The sequence below is a fragment of the Danio rerio genome, chromosome 6 (assembly GCF_049306965.1).
Source record: "Danio rerio strain Tuebingen ecotype United States chromosome 6, GRCz12tu, whole genome shotgun sequence".
NCBI lineage: Eukaryota > Metazoa > Chordata > Actinopteri > Cypriniformes > Danionidae > Danio > Danio rerio.
This window is the reverse complement of record NC_133181.1, coordinates 50,736,025-50,749,980: the sequence shown is the minus strand read 5'-3', so window position 1 is coordinate 50,749,980 and position 13,956 is coordinate 50,736,025. Positions and strand designations below refer to the sequence as shown.

General features: G+C 37.8%; 1 protein-coding gene across 1 annotated transcript in view; it reads right to left on the bottom strand.

The window, feature by feature from the left end:
• cttnbp2nla (CTTNBP2 N-terminal like a) overlaps nt 1-12,119 on the bottom strand; it is a 36,339-nt gene extending 24,220 nt beyond the window's left edge. Inside the window, exons 1-2 of the mRNA XM_003198835.6 lie at nt 12,029-12,119; nt 2,355-2,462 (exon numbers count right to left, since the gene is read on the bottom strand). Coding sequence (XP_003198883.2) covers nt 2,355-2,462; nt 12,029-12,043 — 123 coding nt within the window. The 5' untranslated portion in view covers nt 12,044-12,119. The remainder of the gene's footprint in view (nt 1-2,354; nt 2,463-12,028) is intronic.
• Between the last annotated feature and the right edge of the window lie 1,837 nt (nt 12,120-13,956).

The window sequence follows — 13,956 nt, the reverse complement described above, 5'->3', positions numbered from 1 at the left end:
GCTCGGAAATACTTGAGCCCAAGGCTCTCGCCCAGTCAATAAGCATATAAGAGGATCCAAGATCAGGTAGGTCTCAAGAGCTCCCCCTTAGAAAAGGGAGGAATAGGAGGAGATGGGGTGGTGGGGGGATTCTTCCAAGTTAAAAGTAGTAGGGAGGAAACGATCCATTTATAGTAAGTTGGATCACTCTGATTGGATTATTACTGATTACAGATGAGAAGCCAGTCATGCTCAATCATATCACATGCTTCTCTCGAAATTAGTTTGTGGAACTTCACTTAGTTCGATTATAACTTTAGTCAGATTAACATAATCAAAAATGACTGTTTTTATGGTAGACTCTTAATTAATGTCTTAATCGTATTAAAGAGCCCATATTATGGGTTTTTGAAAATTCCCCTCCATGTAGTTTGTAACACAGCTCTAAGTGAAGTGAAGTATCCAGCTAAGGCTTAAATCTGTAAGAATACAGTGTTTAAAACGGTTGATTCATCTATAGAAGAGTCGACTCATAGTGCTTCAAACGAGTCGCCTTGATACCGATTCATTAGGTGTTTCGCCATGACGTACGAACGAAACCAAGTTATTCACGTGCACACGCAAACCCGGGAGATTTCAAACCTGAGGCCCCGCCCTCTGACGCAGAAACCCAGACACACACACACCCACAAACACACGCACACCCACAAACACACGCACACAAACATGCCGGTCGATTGAAGTCACACTGCAGATGGATATTATATTGAGTCTCTACCCAAAGATGAAACCTCAGCATTATAACCAAGCAGTTGGAAACTTCTGGAAGCTACATGCTACACAGAATACTTCATCAGCGTTTGTTAAAGGAAGGATCAGTAAAGAGTAACTGATGGACGTCAGGATGGGTTTCTTCCATTTCTCAAGTGTAAGTACGTGCGGTTAAAGTTGTTGCCTCGTTTACTCTATCTTGCAAATGTATTTAGTTGTGATTTGTTACTTGTAACCGCGTGTACTGTATCAGGTTAACTGGATATATTCTCTTATCGCGTGCAAAGTCACGTTAAAAACGCGACGTGTGCTGCTTTGTTTATGGAGCTCCGTGCTAGAGTTCTGCTCCCGCGATTTATTCGGAAATTTATTCCCGCGCCGCAGAAATCTGGCGCGGGGACAGCCGCGGGAATAAATTTCCGAATAAATCGCGGGAGCGGTCGGTAACGGGTTTAATTTGGGACGGGAGCGGGCTGTCTAGCAATATCACGGATATTGCTATGCGAATTAGAAAGAGAGAGTCTGCTTGGTGCTTGTGTGTGTGTTAGTGCGCACGCGCGCGTATGTGAGAGAGAGAGAGAGAGAGAGAGAGAGAGAGAGAGAGAGAGAGAGAGAGAGAGAGAGAGAGAGAGAGAGAGAGAGAGAGAGAGAGAGAGAGAGAGAGAGAGAGAGAGAACGAGCTTTGTGTGCTTGGTGCTGTGTGTGTGTGTTTATACAGACAGCTTGGCTGTCTGGACTGTATACTGGGTGATTTTTGGTTGTGTTCTCCTCCGCTCTAGCGGGATCGGGCGCGGCGGGCAGAAAACGGAGCGGGTTCTCAGGCTAAAACCTGGCGGGTGCGGGCGGAAGCGGGAGCGTTGTCGTCCGGAGGTGTGTGTGTGTTTTTGTGTGTGTCTCCTTCGTTCGGTTATCCGTGGCACTATCCACTCGCCATAGTGTGGCAGCTAATATCCACGCCTACACTGTCGAGCGTGTATGAACTGTGATTACTTTTTAAATTGCTGATTAGCTATTGGCCATTTCCCTCTCTGACTGAAGGCAGTCGACCAATTGCGACAGACTGTCATCGGTCCAATCAGCGCAGATTAGCTTCGCGCTAAGGAGGGGTTTGGGAACAAATGAATCACTGGACGATTCATACGGGAGTCGCTGGGATAATTAGGTAAAAATAAATGCAGATTATAAGACCATGAAAGTGTTTTTTGACCTTGCATGCATATTAAACTGTTGTTGGAGACCCTTACAACCAAGATATGACCCTATTTCATGTATAATATGGGCTCTTTAAAATCTGAGTATTGGTGTCCATGTAAATGTACCCAATGACAGAGATTTGACACAAGTGCAGGATGAGTAAACAATGGCAGAATTTTAATGTTTGGTGTGAACTGTCTCTTTAAACAACTTCTTTTGTGCTTTTTACATATTCAGTGTTGGCTTTAGTATGCAATATTGCTGTCGTGCACATCATGGTATTATAAAACGAGCATAATAGGAACCCTTTAATAACCAAAAGTAGCACAGTATGCCTATGCTACCATAGATGGCTGCTTACAAAGAAACTATAGAAACACTATTGTCAGCAGTGAAGAGACTGAACAAACCTTGAGTGCCTGTATGACAAAGTCTCTGGCCTCCAGCTCTCCTTCAAGAACACTGAAGAGCAGCAGCACATCTCTCTTACTCAGAGCCTCCACATTCAGCCTCGGCTCCTGGAAAAAAAAAAGAGAACAAATAATGCAAAGCAAATGAGTGGATGAAAGAATAAACTTCAACGCAATCAGGAAATCTAATGACCATTTTAGCAAAGGGGCGCATTAAACTGAAGCAAAGCTATTTCAGAATTTAGAATAAACTGTTTGGAAAACATGCAGTCAAAAAAATAACATCCAAGCCTGCCTTTCCTTGCCATCTGCAGACCAAATGAGTGCATGAGTGCATGAGTCTGCTGCGTTCTCAATGTGCTACAATGTGTTGCTTATTCAGTGCACAGTATAATTAAATAAACAGTGCAAACCCACAGTAAACAGATGCACTTAATCATATTTTGGTATTCACTACAAGACAAAAGTCTTGTCGCCTATCCAAGTTTTAGGAACAAGAAATAATAATGTGACTTCTAGTTGATCATTAGGTGTCAGTAGTGGCTAAGAAAGGCAAATGCCTCTAGATTACACTAATTTGACCAAAATAAAATATGATCATGCCCTGATTTTTAATTATTTCATTAGGACACTTAAGCCTGGTTTATACTTCTGCGTCAAGTGACCAGCGTAACCCACGGCGCAGGCAACGCGCGTGGCTGTGCATTTATACTTCTGCGCGCTGTCTCTGTTGGTCTGCATTAACACTTCCGAAACGCTAGTGGGCAGTGAGGTGTTAATGTTCCTCTGTGTCGAGTTTCTTCTCTGCTTTTTTGCTTTTCCTGAACACTTCCGGGATGTACAAGTGGCTCAAACTCGCTCATTTTGAGGCAGGAACCGGCGGACGTGCAACAACTTTAACTATGAGGTAAACACAAAACAAAACTTTCCATCCGGAGCCATTCGCGCGGCTCTCGGTCCCGCCCAGACTCGTCAGCGCTACCAAGCCGACCAATCACAGAGCTTACGCTACTCATCGTTGCGACGTGTAGTTACATTTTTTGAGAGGTGCACGTCAGTGACGGCGACGGCCACGGCGAAGGGCTATGCGTCAGCGCCGTAGCATACGCCCGCGTTTGACGCAGAAGTATAAATCAGCCTTTAGGTCTGACTTTGCTTAGACAAAAGTCTTTTCACTTAACAGAAATAATCTACAAGATAGAAAAAATATAGTCATGGTGCAGTGGAAACAATTAATATTCTGTATGACTCCCATAGGCTTGGAGGACTGCATCCATATATCTCTGCTATGACTCAAATAACTTCTTCGGATTTATTGCCAATGCCTCTTCCATCATACCCCAGACATGCTCAATAGTGTTCATGTCTGGTGGCTGAGCTGGCCAGTCCTGGAGTACCTTGATCTTTGCTTTCAGGAACTAGATGTGGAGGCTGAAGTATGAGAAGGAGCGCTATCCTGCTGAAGAATTTGCCCTCTCCTATGGTTTGTAATGTAATGGGCAGCACAAATGTCTTGATACCTCAGGCTGTTGATGTTGCCATCCACTCTGCAGATCTCTCACACGTCCAAACACTGAATGTAACCCCAAACCATGATTTTTTCTTCACACAACTTGACTGATTTCTATGAATCTTGGGTCATGCAGGTTCCAACAGGTCTTCTGCAGTATATATGATGATTGGGATGCAGTTCAATAGATGATACATCAGAAAAATCTACCTTCTGCCACTTTTCCAAATGATCAATTAGAAGTCATGTTATTATTTGTTGTTCTGGGATTGACGACAAGACTTTTGATTGGTATATGGTACGACAAGTGCTTCGGTATAGATGAGGCAGGCAAATGTTTTTATTACCACTGCACACACATGAAAACCAATTCCAGGAATATTTCTCACATACCCACACGAAAGTATTTTACATTTGTTAAGATGTATCTTATGTTCAGCAAACTTTTGTATTGCGTGAAATATTACACTCTAAATGATGCAGGGTCGATATAATCTTGAGTCAAATATGGAAAAAACCCAGCCTTTGGGTTAAAAGTCATTTTAACTGAATTGACAAAAATAACATTAAATTTGTCTATATTTGGGTTACAACAACCAAGCATTTTAGAGTGAAAAATGTAGAGTTTAAAAATGACTTATTATGCCCCTTTTCACAAGATGTATAATAAGTCTCTAAAGTGTGTATGTGAAGTTTCAGATAAACAAACAAATAACACAAAACTACACACTACTTTTATAGCTCTTTGAATCTGCCCTTTTTATACTTTGATCGTAAAGGCAAATTTATACTTCTGCGTCAAGTGCACACTTATAGTCTGGCACAGCCTTTGTGCAGTCGCTTATGCTGAAGCTAACACTGACGCGCACCAATTCTGATTGGGCAGAATGAAAGTGAAAGTGTGCTCACTCAATTGGCTAGTAAGTCTGTCACACACAGACGAGTCATGCATTTGCTCTGGGAAGGGAAAATTAAATAATACATATAAATTTCATATCACAGCCTCTTGCGATTAGCTAATCGCAATGTTTCAAATTGCAATTGAGATTCCTTTTCGATTAATCGCACAGCCCTAGTGTTTACCTTATGATTAAAGTTGATGCACGTCTGCCAGTTCCCGCCTCTGAATGAGTGAGTTTTAGCTAATTGCACATTTAAGGTAGCGTTTAGAAAAAACAAAACACCCACGAAGAAACTCCACACACAGGAACATAAAAGCCGACTGCTAGCTAGCACTTTCGAAGTGTTATTGCAGAGCAACACAAATAGCTCATAGAAGTATAATTGCATGACTACACACAAGGCAGGTGCCTTAAAGTACAAACCAACCTTAATTGTGCAGTTTTGGTGACTGTCGCTTAAAGTTCAAATGAGATTGTGCTCTTTTTTTTTAAAAAAAGGGCAGAGCTGCAAATGTCTTTGTGTCAGCATATTGACCTTATTCTCCGCAGACGAGCAGGCGCTGCCATTTGAATCTTTTTGGCACGAGACTTCCGGTCTCATTCACTTCCATTCATTTTTAGACATTAAAAACTGCTCGTTTCGCTGTTTGATGTTGCAAACTGATATTTCCTTGTTATATTATTCTACTTGGTCTGTATAGTCATGCAAACATTTGTTTGTAGTGCAAGTAGTTTGACCGTTTTTTGCTGTTATTATTCCTTGTCATTTCTCCCATAGGTGTATGAAATGGAAGTTCTAAGACAATTGCGAAAACAGGCGCACTTCCGCATTTTAGAATAAGGTCAATTGTGGCAGATTTAAAAACAGGACTAACCTCCTATTATAATGAGGGAGAGATCGCCACTAATGGGCGGGGCTTTTACCCTCTGGTTTCAAGTGAGAATGTAAATCAAACTGTTTCCGCAGCATTCATTTTTTGTATCATAAATTAGAAGTTGGCTATATTCACACACTGTTGACACAAAACTGTGTTTAAAAACTTTATAAAATGGTTTTAGCTTAAAAGATCCCCTTCAAAATATCACCATAGAAGATAATGACAGACAAAATGATACGTTTTCAATGCTATATTCTTTTATACATACATAGCACTAAACGGAAAGCATCAATTAAAACCCAACACATTGCTAGGTCTCTCTCTGTCTCTGACCGGTTTGTTAGCAGCCATTTATGCCTCATCAAAGGCAATTTACTTCAAGCAAGCCCTCCTGGAGCAATCAAAGGGTTAACAGGCTTGTCCAAGAACATAATGGCTATACAGTAGATCAAAGCTGCGTTCTCTGTAACTCCCATTCTCATGTTGGCTTTCTTTCTGTGCAGTTCAGAGCAAAAGAAAAAGTCATTTTTTCCATTTCATCTTTATGAGTCAAAGTCTCTGTCATACATCAAAGCTAAAGCAAACCATTTTACTATTGATAGACAGTTAGAGACTTCTTGTTGGCAGAGTGAGATTGACTGAAATTCCTCTCTCAGGACTTGCTTCCAAATACTGAGTAATGTCACAAGGACAACCCTGAAAGCATCGGATTTCAGTTTTTCTTATACTATAAATGCTTTGACCCTGCGCTGCAAGCCTCAACTGATGTAATCTTTTGAAACTGAATCTTGATTTCTTTTGCTCTGACCCCACTTGCGTCTAATAGCACTGCATGTTGTGATTTTGTGTGGTTGCTAGCCTAACTTTCCACATCATGAAATCACGGAGGAGTCACGGAGTGTTACATAATAAGCCCAGAGCCGGAAGACGTCCAGCTACTGTGCTGAAATCTGGAAGCTTGTCTTCCACGTCAGAGCGCTCATAAATCATATTACTGTACTATTGAGTGCACAAATTCAGATTCTCTCCTTCATCTTCGTTGTGTAACCTTTAGCTAGAATGTATCCTTATTAATAGTAGTCAGGTTTCTTTTGATGTATTGTGCACCAATGGGAATTGCCTGAAAAGTGGATCTGAGGCCACGAGTATGCAAGAAAGCTTTCATGGTTTGTGGTTTACCCATTCAAACGGCGCTAATTTGAAGCGTGTTGTTGCGCAAAGCCTCACTTTATAGACATGCTAATTTCACAACTTTGTTCATCTTTTATAAAATCTAAATAAAATCAGTTTAAAAGTAGTCTTTAAGATCTATAGAAGTGTAAAAATCAGAAATCAATCGGCTGTTTTTCATACTTAAAAGTTTAGATCTTTTTGGTTTGGACCAAAAATAAAAATGATACTGTACATTTATGTTGTTAGCTTAGCATTCATACTGTCATTTTTAACACTAAAACACAACAAACAATATTGTCTTTATGATGTAACTTTTGCGACAGAACTTACTGAACAACCAAAACAATGCTGTTTGTAGTGCTAGCCTTGTTTGTTGTATTTGCATACATCCATTTTCTTTTTGGCTTGGTCCCTTTATTAATCTGGGGTCACCACAGCAGAATGAACCGCCAACTTATCCAGCATACGTTTTGTGCAGCGGATGCCCTTCCAGCTGCAACCCATAATCTAAAACCTGACAGGTGGACAAATCCAAGCTTGTTTTTAATAAAACAAATATAAATATGCATATAATAAATAATACTGCTAATAATAACATTATAAAAAAGCAAATTGTCATGAATAAATTGAAAAAGCCCCCTGAGATGAAGAAGGCATGAAACTATGGTTTTTATATTTACGTAGGCTAGAAAATAATAATTTTTGTAATATTTTAACCCTTTAATTCTTTTTCATATGTAAATATATGTGTGTATTGCTTTACATCCTGTGTGTATTTAGCAGTGTTAATACAAGCGAGGCTAACCAACGCGCTCTGTGCTAGACTGTAGACCAGCTTTGATCTGGTCTATTGAACAGTCTATTATAGTTCCTTAAAACAGCAACGCACCAGGAATGCGCCTCAACACGCCCACCTTTTTTTTTAGACTAGAACGCCTACGGCCCACATATGAGCGCAACAGCATTTGCTATTTAAACAGTGTGGTGCTAAACATCAAAACGACTCTTGCGCCAAGCTGAAACTAGTAAACAACTATTGCGTCGCGCCTTGCGCTAGGTGTATGATAGGGCCCTGTGCCTCCAAAATACTGGTGGTGTCACTGTAGTCTGTAAACAGTATTATTGTCATTAATGGTTTTATCTACAATAGATAAATGTTGCATGTGAAAAAGACACTAAAATGCTCACACATTTGTGCAACAATAAACCTTTTTATTTTAATAGTCTGTAGAGCCCTTTAAGGTTGCAAAACTGTAGAATTCACGCATTTCATGGTAGCCAATTGCACGTTCTCTAACACTTCAGTTTAATCGCACATTTAAATGCATTAATTTCTGTTCCTGTTAATATGATTAATTAGTGACCGCAACAATCTCTTTAAAAGAACAAATCACAAAGTGAAATTTTGAATTGCTTTGGATTGTTGCCTGATAAGACTGAAAAAAAAAGATGAAAAACACAAAATAGCAACAGGAAACATTGAAACAATTTCTGACAACTTTATATAGCCTAATTTTGTTGGAAAAATGCTCTTTTGTAATAAATTTTATTTGGTATAATTTGTATCTTTATTTTAAAGTATTTATGTTGGTCAGCTATTTACAAAATAAACAAAAAAAAAGAAAAATGAACAAATTTTTGGTGAAGTGAGGTGCAAATAATACTTTTTGGCCTGAAGGAAATTTACTCATTTTCTTGTCGGCTTAGTCCCTTTATTAATCTGGGGTCGCCACAGCGGAATGAACCGCCAACTTATCCAGCACATGTTTTACGCAGCGAATGCCCTTCCAGCTGCAACCCATCTCTGGGGAACATTCATACACACTCATACACTATGGACAATTTAGCCTACCCAATTCACCTGTTCCACATGTCTTTGGACTGCAGGGGGAAACCCGAGCACCCGGAGAAAACCCACGCGGACGCGGGGAGAACATGCAAACTCCACACAGAAACGCCAACTGACCCAGCTGAGGCTCGAACCAGTGACCTTTTAGCTGTGACGCAACAGCACTACCTACTGCACCACTGCATCGCCCCTGAAGGAAATTAGGAATTAAATTCAAGTAGGCCTATTATAACATAAACTATAGTATCTCTGACAATTTTCTTTATAATTTGGGTTATGAATTATAGTATCGCAACACTACTTGGTATTGTGATACTACAGCTGGTATAGAATTGTAAGATTAATTAATGGTATCGCGACAACTCTACTATATAGTATGGAAGTATGCGATTTCGGACACAGCCATAGTTTTGCTTCTTGGTGGCATCTTCTGATGTCATGTCATGTTTTGGTTCATATTTAAGTCAAACCACATCATTAGAACAGTTGGTCCACTCATTTGCTGTGCAGATTCAAGCTACGGTCACACTAGAGCAGGGGTCACCAGCCTTTTTGAAACTGAGAGCTACTTCTTGGGTACCAATTATTGTGAAGGGCTACCAGTTTGATACACACTTCTTAAATAACATTTTTTCTCAATTTACTTTTAATTATATGTTGTTATTATTAATGATTAATGATATTCATCTTTGTGAAGACACTGATCATGGTAATGATTTCTCACAATAATGATTTAACAAGGTAAGAAACAGAAATATCAATATACAACACTTTATTTGTCTGAAATAGTTTTAGCTTTTTATATATATATATATATATATATATATATATATATATACCTTAATGTCATTAACAAATTTTACACCAATGCAGGTGTGATTTAAAAAGAATAGCTTCAAAAAATACTAGATTCAGGTTACTGGTATATGGTGCAATGGTGAGCTATTTTTAGAACAGGCCTGTGGGCAACTCATGTAATCCTCGTTGGCTACCTGGTGCTTGTGGGCACCATGTTGGTGACCCCTGCACTAGAGTTTGTGTGTGCGAAATTCGTCGTGCGGGGCTGGGAAAAGGGGCGGGAATAAACAAGATTATTAGGCATTAAAAAAGCGAGCGATAGCACTATATTTTAAATTTCTGTCCAGAGAGGTCATGTTTTGATCCGATGCGATTTCGCAGGTCAGAGTTCCCCAAGCTTGAACTTTGCACCGCAGCAAACAGCGAAACTCAATGCAATGACCCTGCGTTTCCGGTCTGACGTATTCGCCTGCGTATGAATGGAAGTCTATGGGCGGAAAAGCCCAGTGTGACCGCAGCTTTACACTTAATCAAGATTAAACACACTGACAGAGAAATAAAGTTAATTTTAATCAAACAAAACCACATGTGTGTGAGCTGGACTCCCCTAAAGCTTAAAAATGAAACATTCTAAGGTGATGATAAAAAAAGGTCAAAACATTGTTAGATATCTTTATAAATCTACAAAAGCCTTCTTTCATGTGCACATGAGGATTAGCCAATGGTGTTCTTCATGGTTGACTAATTTGGCATTTCCTCTTTAACGATGCCCATGCCTTTTTGAATTAAAGGGTGCTACAGCATTCAGCGTCAGCCCCAAATGCTTCTTAAATTACCCAGCATTTCTCCCCGGAGCTAGACTGAAGCATTCAGTGTTTGGGTCCAAGCTCAGCCGACATGTCAGAGGGTAATTAATTTAATCCTCAAGCTGCTCGCGAGCTACAAAAACAGATGGCCCAATGTCAACTGCCTGTTGATGTGATCAGCTGTAGAGAGTATGAAGTGTAATATTTTACGTTTTTAAGCATATACAGTGCTCAGCATAAATAAGTGCACCCCTCACAAATATATCTTTTAAATTAATATTTTTATAGGAAGCTATACAATATTATATGTGTGCATAAACATTAGATTAGCCAGTACTGAAGTCAAGTCTGGAGGCTATCTAACAAACTAACTTACGAAAGCAGTCCAAAACTAGCAAACCCAAATGTGTATGTTAGAGAAAATATTTTTAAAAAAAAGGAAAAATCAAGAGAAGCAAAAAAATTGAAAAATTCAGCTGAAATTTAGTGGGTTGTCATGTTTTTTGCAATGTTTTGCTTGAATTTAATTGTATTATCTTTCAATTTCTAAATATGTTAAGTGACTAAAATAAGATTTGAATAAATATATCTGTTTAATAAATCTGTTTTGTTTAAATGCACCAAAATGCATTGGCTATATTCACTGAGATATTGATAAAAATATTCATTTTCATATGGAGTGTACTCAATTATGCTAGGCACTGTATATGGTGTACTTCATATGGCACTGACAAATTTACTAATCGATTTATTTTATGCATGCAAATATACTGTTATATACACTACTACGACTATATTTTGTATGGCGAGTTTGTGGTGTTAAATTGTGTGTATGCAGTAGTATTAATTCATTTATGTCACAGATCCTAAATTTGTTAGATTATCTTTTAAAAGTGTACACACTTGGCAGATTTTCAAATTAATAAATAAGTAAATAATAAAACTTTAGTTTTTTTATTGCAATTTTGATTTGACACATATTTTTATTCTTATCAAATTGTTTCAAATTTGAGATTGATATCACAAAAAATATGTATATTTCAGTTCGTTAAAAAATTATTTTTAATATTCAAATAGTTTTATTTTATTAGTACATTTTTAAGATTTCTATTAAAACTATAATTTGTACTCCACTTCATACAATTATGAAATTTAAACATAATATGACACAACATCTATCCAACCTAATGCCAGCTAATATGATATATTTCTTGAATAAGTCAAAATATATTTGCTTTTAAACTTTAAAAATCTATTATCTTTGATAAAAGATATACATACTCAGAATCTAGCGTCAGTGTGCTATCTAGACTGCAGTTTTGGGCATCATATATGTTCTGGCAGCTTTTTTTTTTTAGGCTTCATCTGACTCGGGAAGAAGAGAACATATGATGCCTATAGTATAAACGATGCATGTCTGTGCTGTGGACAGTTCTTTACGTTTTGAGTCTTTAACAGTTATCCACATCAACGAAAATTGCAGCTGTTTTACGTTTTATAACCGATGTCTCGACTAAGTTTTAGGGTTTACGTTTTTCATATAACTTTACAGCTCATATAACTTAACAAACCCCGTTCATGGAGAATTTGTGTGCGTTGCATTGATTTAGACTGGTTTAAACAGTTGCTGTCAAAACTGTCGGCGATTTAAAACTACAAAAACATTAACTATTCAAACAATCTGCATCTACTCCTGTCATATTAATCTTTTCTGCTGTGTATCCCAAAGTATGAACGTTATAAAGAGCAGATTCTCACCGTTGTGGGTGCCATGCCAGGGTTGATCAGTTTCCAATATCGCTCATCGAGCAGCACCGTTGTTAAAAATCGGCTTCAGCGAAGTTCATCTGCTGTGCAGGAACGCAAACAGACACATTAAACAGCCAATAAGGTGGGAGTGTTTCAGGGGAAATTACCAATGAGAAACTAGAGCCATACTGAGGAGGCGGGACTTAAAAAGTTCAGTTTCTGTAAGATTCTTTGTGCAGCGGTGAGACTTCAGAAAACACACTTTGTTGTTATCTTGACTTAAACATGAAGAGATTATGGCGAATTTCTGAGAGTACTTGTAGTATTAAAGTATCACCAACAAAACAACCACTATAAAATTGATCGTGAATGTGAAAAAAATGCAGACGGGATGGTTTTAACTTTGATGAAATACATGTGTGCCACCTAGTGGTGTTTTATTGTAATTCTAAGATTTGGGAACTATGACGTCAATTTGTATGCAAAAACCCAGAAGCGACTTAGCATTTTAGCAGTTCCGGTTCCCTCGTCCCAAAGTCAATGTTTTTTTTTCAGTGGGATTTCAGTTAAATCGTTTAAATAAGGTGCGTGGCTAACACAAACTCAATATAATTTCACTTTTTTTTCTACGACATAAAACACACCAGTTTCACCACACTCTTGAGTTTTTAAATCGGTTACGCTTCTTTAAAAAGACGGTTGCTATCAAGTTGCTAAATGGGACTACAGGCAGTGTCGGAGACATTATACGTCATCGAGCTGAGCTGGTTTTGAGCACCAAACTGAAGATCTGTCTCATCTTTTTTGGAATTGTGAATATACCAACATTTTTTGGAAAAAATTATTAGGTATATTTAGTGGTATAATTCCTGATGTTATGTTAAAATATGAAAATGTTATTTTAGGATATAATCATCAAAATGAACATCCTGATGCTTTTTATTTATTTAATCTTATTATATTTTTGGCCAAATATTTTATACACAAGTGTAAATTTTGTAAGCATAAACCTTTCTTTCAGATTTTTCTTGAAGATCTAAATCTTTATATGTCTTTGATTTTTTTTCTGTAAAAACTGTGAATCTGTTTAAAAGATACATTTCTGTTTTGATCCCTGGCATGTAATGTAATGTAAATGTTTCAGTTTGTGAATAAAAAAATAAAATAAAAACATTTGAATTTGTGTGTTATTAAAGTATTTTCATGAATAGTATTTCATAGTTTGTAGTACTTTTCTAATTAGGAATTCATATTGTGTGTAGACAATGTCTTTACATGTAAAGGATGTCCAAACAGATTTATTGTTGATCATTTATTTTAATTAAACGATATTATGAGGATACTATTACGAGTGCAGCTTGTCTCTTTCCTGCTCCCAGTAATCCAAATAATGTAAGAAATCCATACATTAACTGTGATTTTAACGTGATCAATACATTTTTCGTCATTTTCTTTCTTCATCTGAACATCTAATCACATTTAACTCTGTCATACCTGCAGTATTTACACTCCTTAAAATGTATAGCAGATGTGACTATGGGCTGCTTATCGCTGTACTTCGTGACAAAAAAGAATAATGAATTTTGTTCTGTGTCCATGATGGAACTTGCAGGAGACCTGTCCCTCACACCTCATTTCTGTCGTCTTCGGTAATTAAATTGAAAACGATAAACCGTTATTTCAATTGTATGTTTTTTGTTTCATTGATCTGTCCTTGTAGATAGTTTATTATATTTTATGCAGATGCACTTCTCCACAGAATCATGCCAATCAGTCGAAAAGGATTCATTCTTTCAAAGTAGAGATATTCATGTCATCTGATGGAATATTTTGTGAATATTTTTTGAAGAATAAAAAATATTGCAATGTTCGATTTTTGCAATGTACTATGTAGGGCTGCACGATACTGGAAAAAACTGACATTGCAACATTTTTTT